At 36.4% G+C, this 11,880-nt stretch overlaps 1 protein-coding gene across 2 annotated transcripts in view; it reads left to right on the forward strand.

The window, feature by feature from the left end:
* LOC135114295 (BOS complex subunit TMEM147-like) overlaps nucleotides 1-11,602 on the forward strand; it is a 34,166-nt gene extending 22,564 nt beyond the window's left edge. For both annotated transcript variants that reach the window (XM_064030190.1, XM_064030189.1), the window contains exons 3-4: nucleotides 1,662-1,883; nucleotides 10,030-11,602. In XM_064030190.1, the coding sequence (XP_063886260.1) occupies nucleotides 1,662-1,883; nucleotides 10,030-10,275 (468 nt within the window). In that variant the 3' untranslated portion in view covers nucleotides 10,276-11,602. The remainder of the gene's footprint in view (nucleotides 1-1,661; nucleotides 1,884-10,029) is intronic.
* Nucleotides 11,603-11,880: the final 278 nt, after the last annotated feature.

An 11,880-nucleotide genomic window follows, 5' to 3' on the forward strand; every position in this document is an offset into this window, starting at 1 on the left:
ATATATATATATATATATATATATATATATATATATATATATATATATATATATATTTATTTATTTATTTATTTATTTATTTATCTATCTATCTATCTATCTATCTATCTATCTATCTATCTATCTATCTATCTATCTATCTATCTATCTATCTATCTATCTATCTATCTATCTATCTATCTATCTATCTATCTATCTATCTATCTATCTATCTATCTATCTATCTATCTATCTATTTATTTATTTATTTATTTATTTATTTTTTTTTTTTTTGTTGCCCTTAGTCTGTGGGCTTCTTGCATAAAAATAAATAAAAAATAAGGTGCATGTAGTTTAGTGTGAAGGAAGGGAGTTGTCTTTAGATATGAGATGGTTTCAAAAAGTTCTTAGACTTGGCATATATATATTATACAATATTTGACTGATTTCAGTTTGGGCACCATCCCATTGCCATTATATTGCTTAAACACATTCTAAAATTTTTGCTCTCAAGTGGCATCCCTTCAGCTTACACTTCATCTCCAATAAGAGGTTACAAGGTGCCAAATCTGGGGAGCAATAACCCTCAAAGTGATGGTTGAGTTATTCAAGGCACACTGACAGATCTCTTAGAAGAATTTAGCCTAGTGCTCATTCCATTCAGGAATCAGAAGCCTGAGAATGAATTTTGCAGTAATTTGGTGCATGTTCAGATCAGATATGAAGATTGCCATAAATTAAACCAGTAATCTCTGACCATCCTCATTCACAAATCAAAGAATTGTTGCATCACATAATGGGGTTGAGTTTGTGGAAGCCCATTGTAACCTCTCTGTGATATTTTCCTATTCTAGAGATGTTCTTGCCTCTCAAAACATCATCTAAGACTCATTGCTACGTTGCTATATACATGACAAATCATACTAATGGTCTTCATTGCAGATTTGCCAAGTGTAACATAGAATCTGATGTTTTCTTTGGTTTGGTTTGCAGTCCATGATAAAATTTCAAATGTGTCTGTGCACATGGTCACAAAACTTACCTTGGCACAGCTCACAAAGTTCACAGAATAATGCCAGTTATCAGATTGCTTGATTACTTTTACACTTTAACTCTCACAGCACACATCTGTTGGCATGCTACGCAACTTTTTTATATCACTTTGTATATTATATTAGTAAAAGATTATTTTTAAGGCTAAAGGAGATTGTTGCAACATTAGAGATCATTCATTCATGTATGCTCTTATCTTTCTCTTGTTCATCCATTCTGCCATCACCACATATAATTCACATACATGTTTCAGTTTGTTCACCCTTATTCTTTGCAGATATTAATTTTTTTAAAAAGTCTCCATCTTCCATTCATAGCTTCTTTCTTCCTTTACATCCTTCCCTCCTCTTCATTCCCCTTATTTATTCCCCATTTCTGTTGCTTAGATTTTGACCTTATCTTTAATTCAGGTTTCTTTTGTATGTTTGATTGTTTTACCATCATTCCAACTTTCTGACACCTTTTATACATATTTACTTGCTTACTATCTTTTCTTTCATCAGTACCCTAGAGTTCCATTTTTCTGTTATCACATCACATGTGTATTTTTTATTTATTTATTTATTTATTTATTTATTTTTTATCATTGATAATATGGTTTTGTGATTAACTTGTTACAATTTTTACAGGAGCTTGTAAAGACAACAGTAGACTTTGGTGATGTGATGGGAATGAGTGTGGTGCTGAGCCGAGTCCCAGGTGCTGGTCACATCAAGGTGCTCATTACAGGCCTAGGTTGGGCTGCAGCAGACTTACTCCTAACACGAGCACTGCCACTGTGGGTGGGTGCACGTGGTCTTGAATTTGACTGGAAGTACATTCAAATTAGCCTTGATGCTAATATAAGCTTGGTAAGTTGATTGTTGTTGCAGCTTTTTATTTGAATGTAGCTAAAGGTTAATTACTTTTTCATATTTACATATGGTTCTTGTTATGCAGTGGGAGTTATTGAAGTTGTCACAGTGATGCTCCAGCTAAATAATTTGTATGATTTCATATAAGGCATCCCACCCTAGACTGGTCTTCACTTGAGTATTGGTGTAGAATTTAGTGTTTCTTAACCTGGGGTACTAGCAGCGCTAGGAGGTGGTGGGAAGTGCTCCATGTATGGTAGCACAGTGTTAGCATTCCTCAAAAGGGATACAAAAGTATTGAAGGGATGTTTTTTGATAAGTGTACTTTTTATTTGATAAGCTTTCTCTTTTTCAGCTTTGTTTATGCATTTTAGCATACTGAAAAAGGGCACTGGATTTATTCCCTTTGCCTATAGTACTGGCATTCTCAGTGTTTTGGTATCTGGCAAATTTCTTGAAATCAATTGCTCAACAGTAAATTGCTCGAAAGGCAGATTGCTCGAAAATAGTGGTTTAAGTAAAAATATCCAAAAAAATAAGATTAAAAATACAACTTTATTATTGCTAATTGAACAGTTATAATTAAGAACAGTTACTTTTCTTTAAGTAAGAATATCCAAAAATAAGATAAAAAAATAACTTATTGTTAATTGAACAGATAAGATTAAGAATGAGTACTTTTATTTCATACAAGTTATTAAATATTCTTCTACATTGTTTATTTCATTATAGTTTAAAATAAGAACAATACTTCTTTTATTTTCGTTGTTCTTTATACTAAAAAAGAAATGTATTATTGCCAATATTTATTCTATTAGCATGAAATATTGTATGCAACACTTCTTGAATATTCTTCTACATTGTTTGTTTTATCATAGTTTAATCACATTGTACTGTCATGGTACTTTTTTCTGCCCCCAACTGTACTGACTCCTTCCACATGTTGTATTCACAATTCTTGTAAACTTTGTTCTCTCTTTAGTCCATCTATAAACCTCCAAATAGACGGATGACAAGCACTTATTTGATGTTCATAACAGTTGTGCCACCCTTGCATTGTTTATTTTCACCATTCCTTCTACAACATTATCAAAACAGTTCCACATTTCATGTTTAAACAAAGAAGCATGTCTATGGCTGCATCTAGACAGCCGCCCAACCCATTTGTCTTCAAAGTAATCCACTACTCCTTGAAGTTCATCTTTCATTTTGAACTAGAAATTCAAATGTTTCCACAACATTGGGTACAGGTACGAATGCCAACGCACATAAGTGATGAACTTTAAGAGCAAATTCAGCATTGGTGTCGAACATTACCTTAAAGCCACTTGCTTGAATTTTTCAATAAAGGCTTTGACTGAAATGAAAAAAAACACACACACACACACACACACACACACACACACACACACACACACACACACACACACACACACACACACACACACACACACACTACATTTAGACATTGGAAATTCTTGTTCTATGGCTTTAACCATGGCAAGTTCAAAATCAGTCATTATTGTCAATGGATGCAATATAGGAATTTTTTCTTTTAGAGCCTTTAGGAGCTTCTTATAGGTTTCTTTTGGTTTTGTTAGGTAACAGTGCATATATGAGGGGTGTCATATTACCTGACTTCACACCATGTATTGTATACAGTTGAACAAAAATCAAAGACTCAGTTTTAAAAGTTCCATCAGCATACCAATGCTCAGTATGTTAAATAATTGATTTTGAGCAAATCAGTGTCAAGCAATTGATAATTCGAGAAATTATTTTTCGAGCAATTGAATTCGAGCTGTTTACTTTTGAGCAATTGATTTCAAGAAATTTACCTTGATTTCAGTGTTTTATTTTTAAAGAATAAACAAAATAAATGATCAAGCAGTTCTCCACTTCACATTATCTTTGTATTAGTGTTGCAACTCTCTGTATCCAAATTTTAACCAGAGTTAGGGGTGCAGACTGCCTAGACTTGACTACAGAGGGTGCTGAGGTCAGAATAGGTTAAGAAATGCTGGTGTAGATTTTTTTCTTATTGTTGTAAAAATATATACAAAGTGAGACAAAAGTCACAAGTTAGATGTTAGCAGATCATCTGTAATTATATCCCATATAAGGCTGGTAATGGTGTAAGACAAACGTAAGGAAGTGAAGAGTGTTGGTATTGCTGTATTTGCCAGTGCATTAGATGCACTTCTTTCTTGAAAAAAAAAATCTAATAATTACCTTGCATCTAATGTGGCTGTAGTACAGACAGCTAGGCCTATAGGTGTAGAGTTGAACCAGTAGTACACTAAGCACACATAGTGTTGCTATTACTACTAATAAATTCTCTCTCTCTCTCTCTCTCTCTCTCTCTCTCTCTCTCTCTCTCTCTCTCTCTCTCTCTCTCTCTCTCTCTCTCTCTCTCTCTCTCTCTCTCTCTCTCTCTCTCTCTTCCCTTCCCTTCCCTTCCCTTCCCTTCCCTTCCCTTCCCTTCCCTTCCTTCCTTCCTTCCTTCCTTCCTTCCTTCCTTCCTTCCTTCCTTCCTTCCTTCCTTCCTTCCTTCCTTCCTTCCTTCCTTCCTCCCTCCCTCCCTCCCTCCCTCCCTCCCTCCCTCTCTCTCCCTCTCTCTCTCTCTCTCTCTCTCTCTCTCTCTCTCTCTCTCTCTCTCTCTCTCTCTCTCTCTCTCTCTCTCTCTCTCTCTCTCTCTCTCTCTCTCTCTCTCTCTCTCTCTCTCTCTCTCTCTCTCTCTCTCTCTCTCTCTCTCTCAAACACACACACACACACACACACACAGAGAGAGAGAGAGAATGGAAGGAGGGAGGGTGGGTGGTTAGGATGGATAGGAGGAGGGAGGGAAGGGAGAGGATGTCAGGAAAGGGAGAGGGAGGGAAGGATGGAAGGGAGAGGAGGGCAAGGAAAGGAAAGGGGAGAGAGAGAGAGAGAGAGAGAGAGAGAGAGAGAGAGAGAGAGAGAGAGAGAGAGAGATCACACCACACACACACACACACACATATACACACATGGTTATAGATGTGATGGTAGTACTGCACAGCCTTTTCACTGTATCGCACCAGATGTGAGTACTACATACACACTCTTTTAGGGATTTTGGTGAAACTTTTGTGTTATCTTAAACATATCAAAAGCTTTTGATTTAGTCTGGCACAAAGCTTTGATTTCCAAACTATCCTCCTATGGCTTGTATCCTTCTCTCTGTAACTTCATCTCAAATTTCCTCTCTGACTGTTTTATTGCTGCTGTAGTAGATGGTCACTTCTCTTAAGTCTAATAACAGTAGTCTTCTGTCCTGTCACCCACTCTCTTCCTATTATTCATCAATGATCTAAACCAAACTTCTTGTCCTATCCAGTCCTACACTGATGATACCACCCTGCACTTTTCCACATCTTCGTAGACATCCAACCCTTCAGGAAATAGACAGCTCATGCAGGGGAGCCACAGAATGCCTGAATTCTGATCTCTCTGAAAATTTCTGATTGGGGTAGAGCAAATTTAATGTTCAATTCCTCAAAAACTCAGTTCCTCCATCTATCAACTTGACACAACCTTCCAGATATCTATCCCCTCTTCTTCAGTGACACTCAATTGTCCCCCTCTTTTACACTGAACATCCTCAGTCTGTCCTTTACTTTAAATCTTAACTGGAAACTTCACATCTCTAGCTAAAGCAGCTTCTATGAAGTTAGGTGTTCTGCATCGTTTCTGCCAGTTTTCTCACTCCCCACCCTAGTTGCTAACACTGTACAGGGCCCTTATCTGTCCATGTATTTAGTTTGCTTCACATATATGGGGAGGAGTTCCACTCATACTGCTCTTTTAGACAGGGTGGAATCAAAAAGCTTTTCGTCATCAATTCCTCTCCTCTAAATGACTGTCTTCAGCCTCTCTTTCATTGCTGCAATGTTGCATCTCTTGCTATCCTGTACTGGTACTTTCACACTAACTGTTTCTCTGATCTTGTTAACTGCATATCTCCCCTCCTCCTTTGTCCTTGTTGCACAAGACTTTCTTTTCTCTCATCCCTGTTCTGTCCACCTATAATGCAAGAGTTAACCAGTATTCTCAATCATTCATCCCTTTCTCTGGTAAACTTTGGAATTCCCTGCCTGCTTTTGTATTTCCTCATTCCTATGACTTGAACTCTTTCAAGAGGGAGGTTTCAAGACACTTATCCTCAGTTTTATTTTTATTATTCTATCTGACATCTCTTTGGAAACTGGCATTAAGTGAGGCTTTCTTTTTATAAAAAATTTTTATTGCCCTTGCCTAGTGGCCCTCTTACATAAAAAAAAAACACACACACACACAGAGATGGGAGGAATATATTGATTTTAGAAATAAGTACATTGAGATAATAAGAATGGAGAGAAGAAACTATGAAAGAGATATAATAGATAAGTGTATGAATGAACCCAAACTATTCTTTAGACATATTAATTGGAATATGAAGAAGGAAGATGTATAAAGATTGAAAGTTGAAGGAAAAATCTGTCAGGATGCACAGGACATGGCGGAGGTTATGAACAATGGTTTCAGATTGGTATTTACTGTGGAAGGGAAGTTTGATGCTGGAAGGGATAAGTTGGTGAGGAATATACTAAGTACAGTCCCAGTCAGTTATGAGGAAATACTTAAGATGATGGAAAAACTTGATATAGATAAAGCAACTGGTCCAGATGGAGTATCAAACTGGATATTAAAGGAATGTAGATAACAACTGGCTGATAAAATTCAGGTGACATCACTATCACAGGGAAGAGTACCAAAAGATTGGAAGAGAGCTAATATTACACCAATATTCAAAGGAGAAAATAAGGAAACTCCACTATTTTATAGACCAGTGTCATTGACTAGTGTTGTAGGAAAACTAGTGTTGTAGGAAAACAATAAAGAAAAGATGGATGGAACATTTGGAAAGAGATAAAATTTGATAAGTTGTCAATTTGGATTTAGGAGGGGAAGATCATGCTCCATGAGCTTATTGTCCTTTTATTCAAGGGTAGTCAGTATTGTGCAGGAGAGAGACAGATGGATCGATGGTGTCTACTTAGACTTGAAAAAAGCATTTGACAAAGTACCACATCAAAGATTGCTATGGAAGTTAAAAATAATGGGAAAATTAGAGGCAGACTGCTGGAGTGGATGAAGGATTATCTGGATGAAAGAGAGATAAGAATTGTAATACAAGACCAAAATTCATCTTGGCTGAAAGTAACTTGTGGTGTCCCACAGGGATCAGTGTTAGGACCAATAACGTTTGTAAAATATGTGAACGACATAAATGAAGAAATAGACAGTTATATGAATTTATTTGCAGATGATGCTAAGCTGATGAGAAGGGTAAAAAATGTAAATGACTCTATGGTACTGCAAGATGATTTAAATAAGGTAAATAGATGTAGTAAATCTTGGCAAATAGAATTCAATTTAAGTAAATGTAAAGTAATGGAGTTTGGTAAGAGTAAGAAAAGAATCCAATAACATTATGAGATGGATGGTGTGAAGTTAAAGAAGTCAAAAGAGGAAGTGGATTTGGGAGTAACAGTTACTGAAAATTTGACTCTGGACAGACACATTTATAAAATTACTGGAGAGACAATTAATTTGTTAAAAAGAATAAAAATGGCATTCTCATATTTGGATGAAGGAATAATAAAAAGTTGTTGATTCCATGATAAGACCAAGATTGGAATATGCGGCAGTGGTGTGGTCTCCTCATACAAAGAGGAATATTGTAAAATTAGAAAGAGTACAAAGAGCAGTCACTAAGATGGTTCTGGAGTTGAGCAAGTCAACCTATGAAGAGAGATTAAAAATGTTGGAAATTCCTACCTTTGAAAATAGGGGAGAGAGAGAGGAGATTTGATAAACATCTGGAACAGCTGAAATATCTGAAAAAGCTGGAATATGCAGCAGTGGTGTGGTCTTCACATATGAAGAAAGATACAAAGAAATTGGAAAGAATTCAGAGGGCAGCTACAAGGATGGTACCGGAGCTGAAAGACCTAACATATGGAAAAAGGTTGAAGGAAATGGGACTGCAAACTTTGCAAGTTAGAAGAGAAAGAGATATAATTATGATGTATAAAATAGTTAACTGCATTGAGAAGATAGACAAGTTGGGTCTGGTGTTGCTGGAAGAAGATGAAGATGAATGGACAAGAGGGCACTCAAAGAAGATCAGGAAGAGTCAGTGTTTGAGGGACATCAAGAAGTACAGTTTTCCACATAGAACTGTGGATATCTGGAATGGTCTAAATAAAGAGGTTGTTACAGCACCAAATGTGCATAAATTTAAGGAAATGCTGGATAAATATAGATATGGAGACAGGGGAAACTATGAGCCCTGCTCAAACCCTGCACTATACAACTAGGTAAATAAACACACACACACACACACACACACACACACACACACACACACACACACACACACACACACACACACACACACACACACACACACACACTACAGTTTTCTTTTTCCTTCAATAACTTTATGATGAAACAAAATTTTTTTTACACAAAACTTCCTTGTAAAAGAGGGGTGCATCTTATGCAGAGATGTGTCTAATACACCAGCAAATATGGTAACTGGTGTGTTTTGGATGGAGCAGATGTGGTTTGTGATCAGTGATCAGACATATTATTTTAAGAATAGCATAAAAAAATAATAACTCAGAAGCCTTTGTAGCCTTTGTAGTCTTTGACTGCCAATTAGTGAACACTGTTACTATAACTCACAAAGGCTTGCAGATTTTTTTTATCTGTTATTTATTTGCTTTATACACTCGTACCTCAGTACAACAGACCTCGCTTTTAAAGGATTTTGGAAGCAACGGACAAAATCTGGAGCAGCTGACTCAGTTTGAAAGTCCCATGCACTATGGATGGACATGAGTCACTGCTTTGAGAACTAACTGCTTGTTGCAGGCAGTCACTTTGTTTACATCTGTGTAACAACACGTGTAACTCATTGTTCCATGTTTTTTTCCCTTTTTACGTGTTTTATTTGAATTACCGTAATTTTCTATAACCATGCCATCCCATGGTATCCATGATAACCATGGTTAGTACCCAGGAGAGTAGTAGCAGTGATGAGGAAGACAAGATGCTGATGACATTGCCAAAACTATTGGAGGTGTGTAGCTGTATGGACACTGGTACAATTTGTGGAACACACCAAGAAAAGAGATATCAGTTTTCATTATGGAAATCTCAGAATTCTTCAAGAAGCCATAATTAAATAACAATTTGTAAGTGGCAAGCAATTAAAATTTGACAGCTTTTCAAACCAGTACAGATTCCACAATCATCTGATGCACGAGCATCATGCATTGCCAACAGTTTTATAATGTGTATAAAGGATGTTCTATTCCTATATAGGTTGTAGCTTACATCTTAGCTTACATTAATGAAATTATGTCTCACAGTGTACATAATGCTTAATTTTTTTTGAGAGAGAGAGAGAGAGAGAGAGAGAGAGAGAGAGAGAGAGAGAGAGAGAGAGAGAGAGAGAGAGAGAGAGAGAGAGAGAGAGAGAGAGAGAGAGAGAGAGATGGCAATATGTGACACTAGATCCATCATGTTCTATTAATCACTGATTATCCTCACAATTTTCAGACAATGCCCATTCTATTAGTGGGTTGCTATATATTAAATAAGATTTCTCTATCCATGAACATTTCTGTGAATTACTGCACCAACTTCGTTGACTCCCATTGTATGCTTACATTCTGCTAAAATCTTTTGTTGGATTTTAGTTCAGTAATCTGAATTTTAGCCCAAAAATGTTAATTCCGGTTCTTAAAAGGGTATTTTAATTCCCTACTATGTTGCATCACCACTGATTTCCACATCACTTTACATATGTTGTTGATACTGATATTTGTAAAGTTTGTGTTAGAAGTAATTTTTTCCTTCCAAATTTGTTATGGCATCCATCCTTCATGTTGAGTGGAGAAGTCCTGGGACTGGAATTCTTTGCAAAGCTATTGAGTGGTCAGTGCTCCCCCATCCTTTATAGAATGAGGTATGTCAGGGTACCTTCACCCCCAACCCCCAACTGGACAGCCTACTTAATGTTAACAAAGGTGGTTTTTTCTCTATGTATGCCCTTAATTTCCTACAGGTCCATCATCTTAATTTGGCACTCCTGGTATGGCTGTGGTGGCGTGTGGACCTGGCGCCTCCTGTGCGCCCTATTGCAGCAGTGTTACTTGCTGGCTGTGTTTATCGGCCATTGCTGCCACAAGTGCTAGCCCTGCTGCTGGGCTCTCAACCAGCAGGATTTACACTCTTAGCTGCCAATGCCACAACTACATTATGCACAGCCCTTATTGCGTCACATATGTTTATTACACACACCTGTGGTTAGTGCTAACCTTGAGCTGCTGGTATGTTGACTCAGGCCAAGTGAATTACTTTTTTTTTTTTTTTTTTTTTTTTTTTTTTTTTTTAAGCCAGTAGGCCTACATGTAAAGTTTTCTGTTTAAAACATATATACTTATGTCCAGCTACCATCTCTATCCATAAATTTGGAAAATTTTTAAGGCTCCCTACTAACTCTGCATTACACCAAATTACTGCATTCATTCCAGTCATCTACCACGCTGTTTGAGATCAGGTTTCTCCTTTATACATCAAATTTTATTAAGACTGTATTTAGTATGTGTTCTATCCTGATTACTAACATTAAAGGTCTTATTTTCATTTTTCTAGTTATGAACTATTTTGTTATTTGTCCTCGTGGTTTTGTAAATAAAAGTCTGTACTTTTCTTTCTACCAAAATAGCCTTGTATTTCAAAGTTTCTTAAAAGTGGAAAGTGAATAAGAGTTTCCCAAATAAAATAGAAAATCAAGTTGTTTAAGTTGAAGGATGAAATTAAAGAAATGTAGTAATGTGGATGAAATTTCAGATTGATTGGTAAAATATCAAAGTAATATGTTTTGAATTGAGAAATTGATGTAGAGATGAAATATGATAAATGATGTAGTAAGGTGCAAAGAGAAAGGAGAGGAGTTTGGCCATAGGTAACAAATAGTGATTGCAAGGATAAGGTTATATAAGATATTGACTACACTGTATGAGAGAATTAAAAACAGAGTAAGGAAAAATCAAAGAGAAGGAGATTGAATATAATAGCAATAAATTATCTGAAATAAGTGTGGAGCATACACATGGATTGAATGAGGAATGACATGCAAGAAAGTGAAGGCATTTGCCCTCTCATTGAAGGAATGTACAGACAAGAAGTAGTATTGTGGGTTAGGCCTCATCTTTTACAATTAGTTATATATAGGATGGCTGAGTATTTTTCAGATCATTGTCAAGACACTGGGAAAGAGCATGGTGCCATCTACATGATCAGTTACGCAATGTGATTATGAAGCACAGCCTCAAAACCTTCCCCAAAACTGATCATGTAAACAGGAACACTGAATCACTCAAACTTATTGGGTACTGATGAGCAGGAGTTGTATATTAGCATGGCCACCTGGACATGTCACTCATGCTCTGCTGTAAACAGTAGGCATAAGGAGTTTGCTTGTTCTGACAATTCTGACCAGTAATCAACAAATGTCATGGGTGCCTTTTGAGTGGACCAACTTCTTGACATATAACTACTCAAATTATACAGAGATTCACCATGTCTATAGAACATTGATGTTAAGAATGTAAAAATAAATGAAAAGTACAAAGCATATGGGATATTGTTGAAGTATGTTAAAACTGTTGATCATATATACACTTTTGAAACTAAAGAAAACTGCACATATTATAAAGCCATTACAGGAAGGAGATGAAACAAATATCTACATCTAAGAAGGACAGTGCATATCAATGCAAGTGAAATACAGTACTACCTTGTGCTCTTGGGACTGTATTCATAAAGAGGGAAGTGATGGGGGAGACAAGTGTCAGCATTGCTAGGTAGAAATTATAAAATGGGAGTATAGCCCTATGGGAGTATAGACCTT

The sequence above is a fragment of the Scylla paramamosain genome, chromosome 27 (genome assembly GCF_035594125.1).
Source record: "Scylla paramamosain isolate STU-SP2022 chromosome 27, ASM3559412v1, whole genome shotgun sequence".
In the NCBI taxonomy this organism is placed as follows: domain Eukaryota; kingdom Metazoa; phylum Arthropoda; class Malacostraca; order Decapoda; family Portunidae; genus Scylla; species Scylla paramamosain.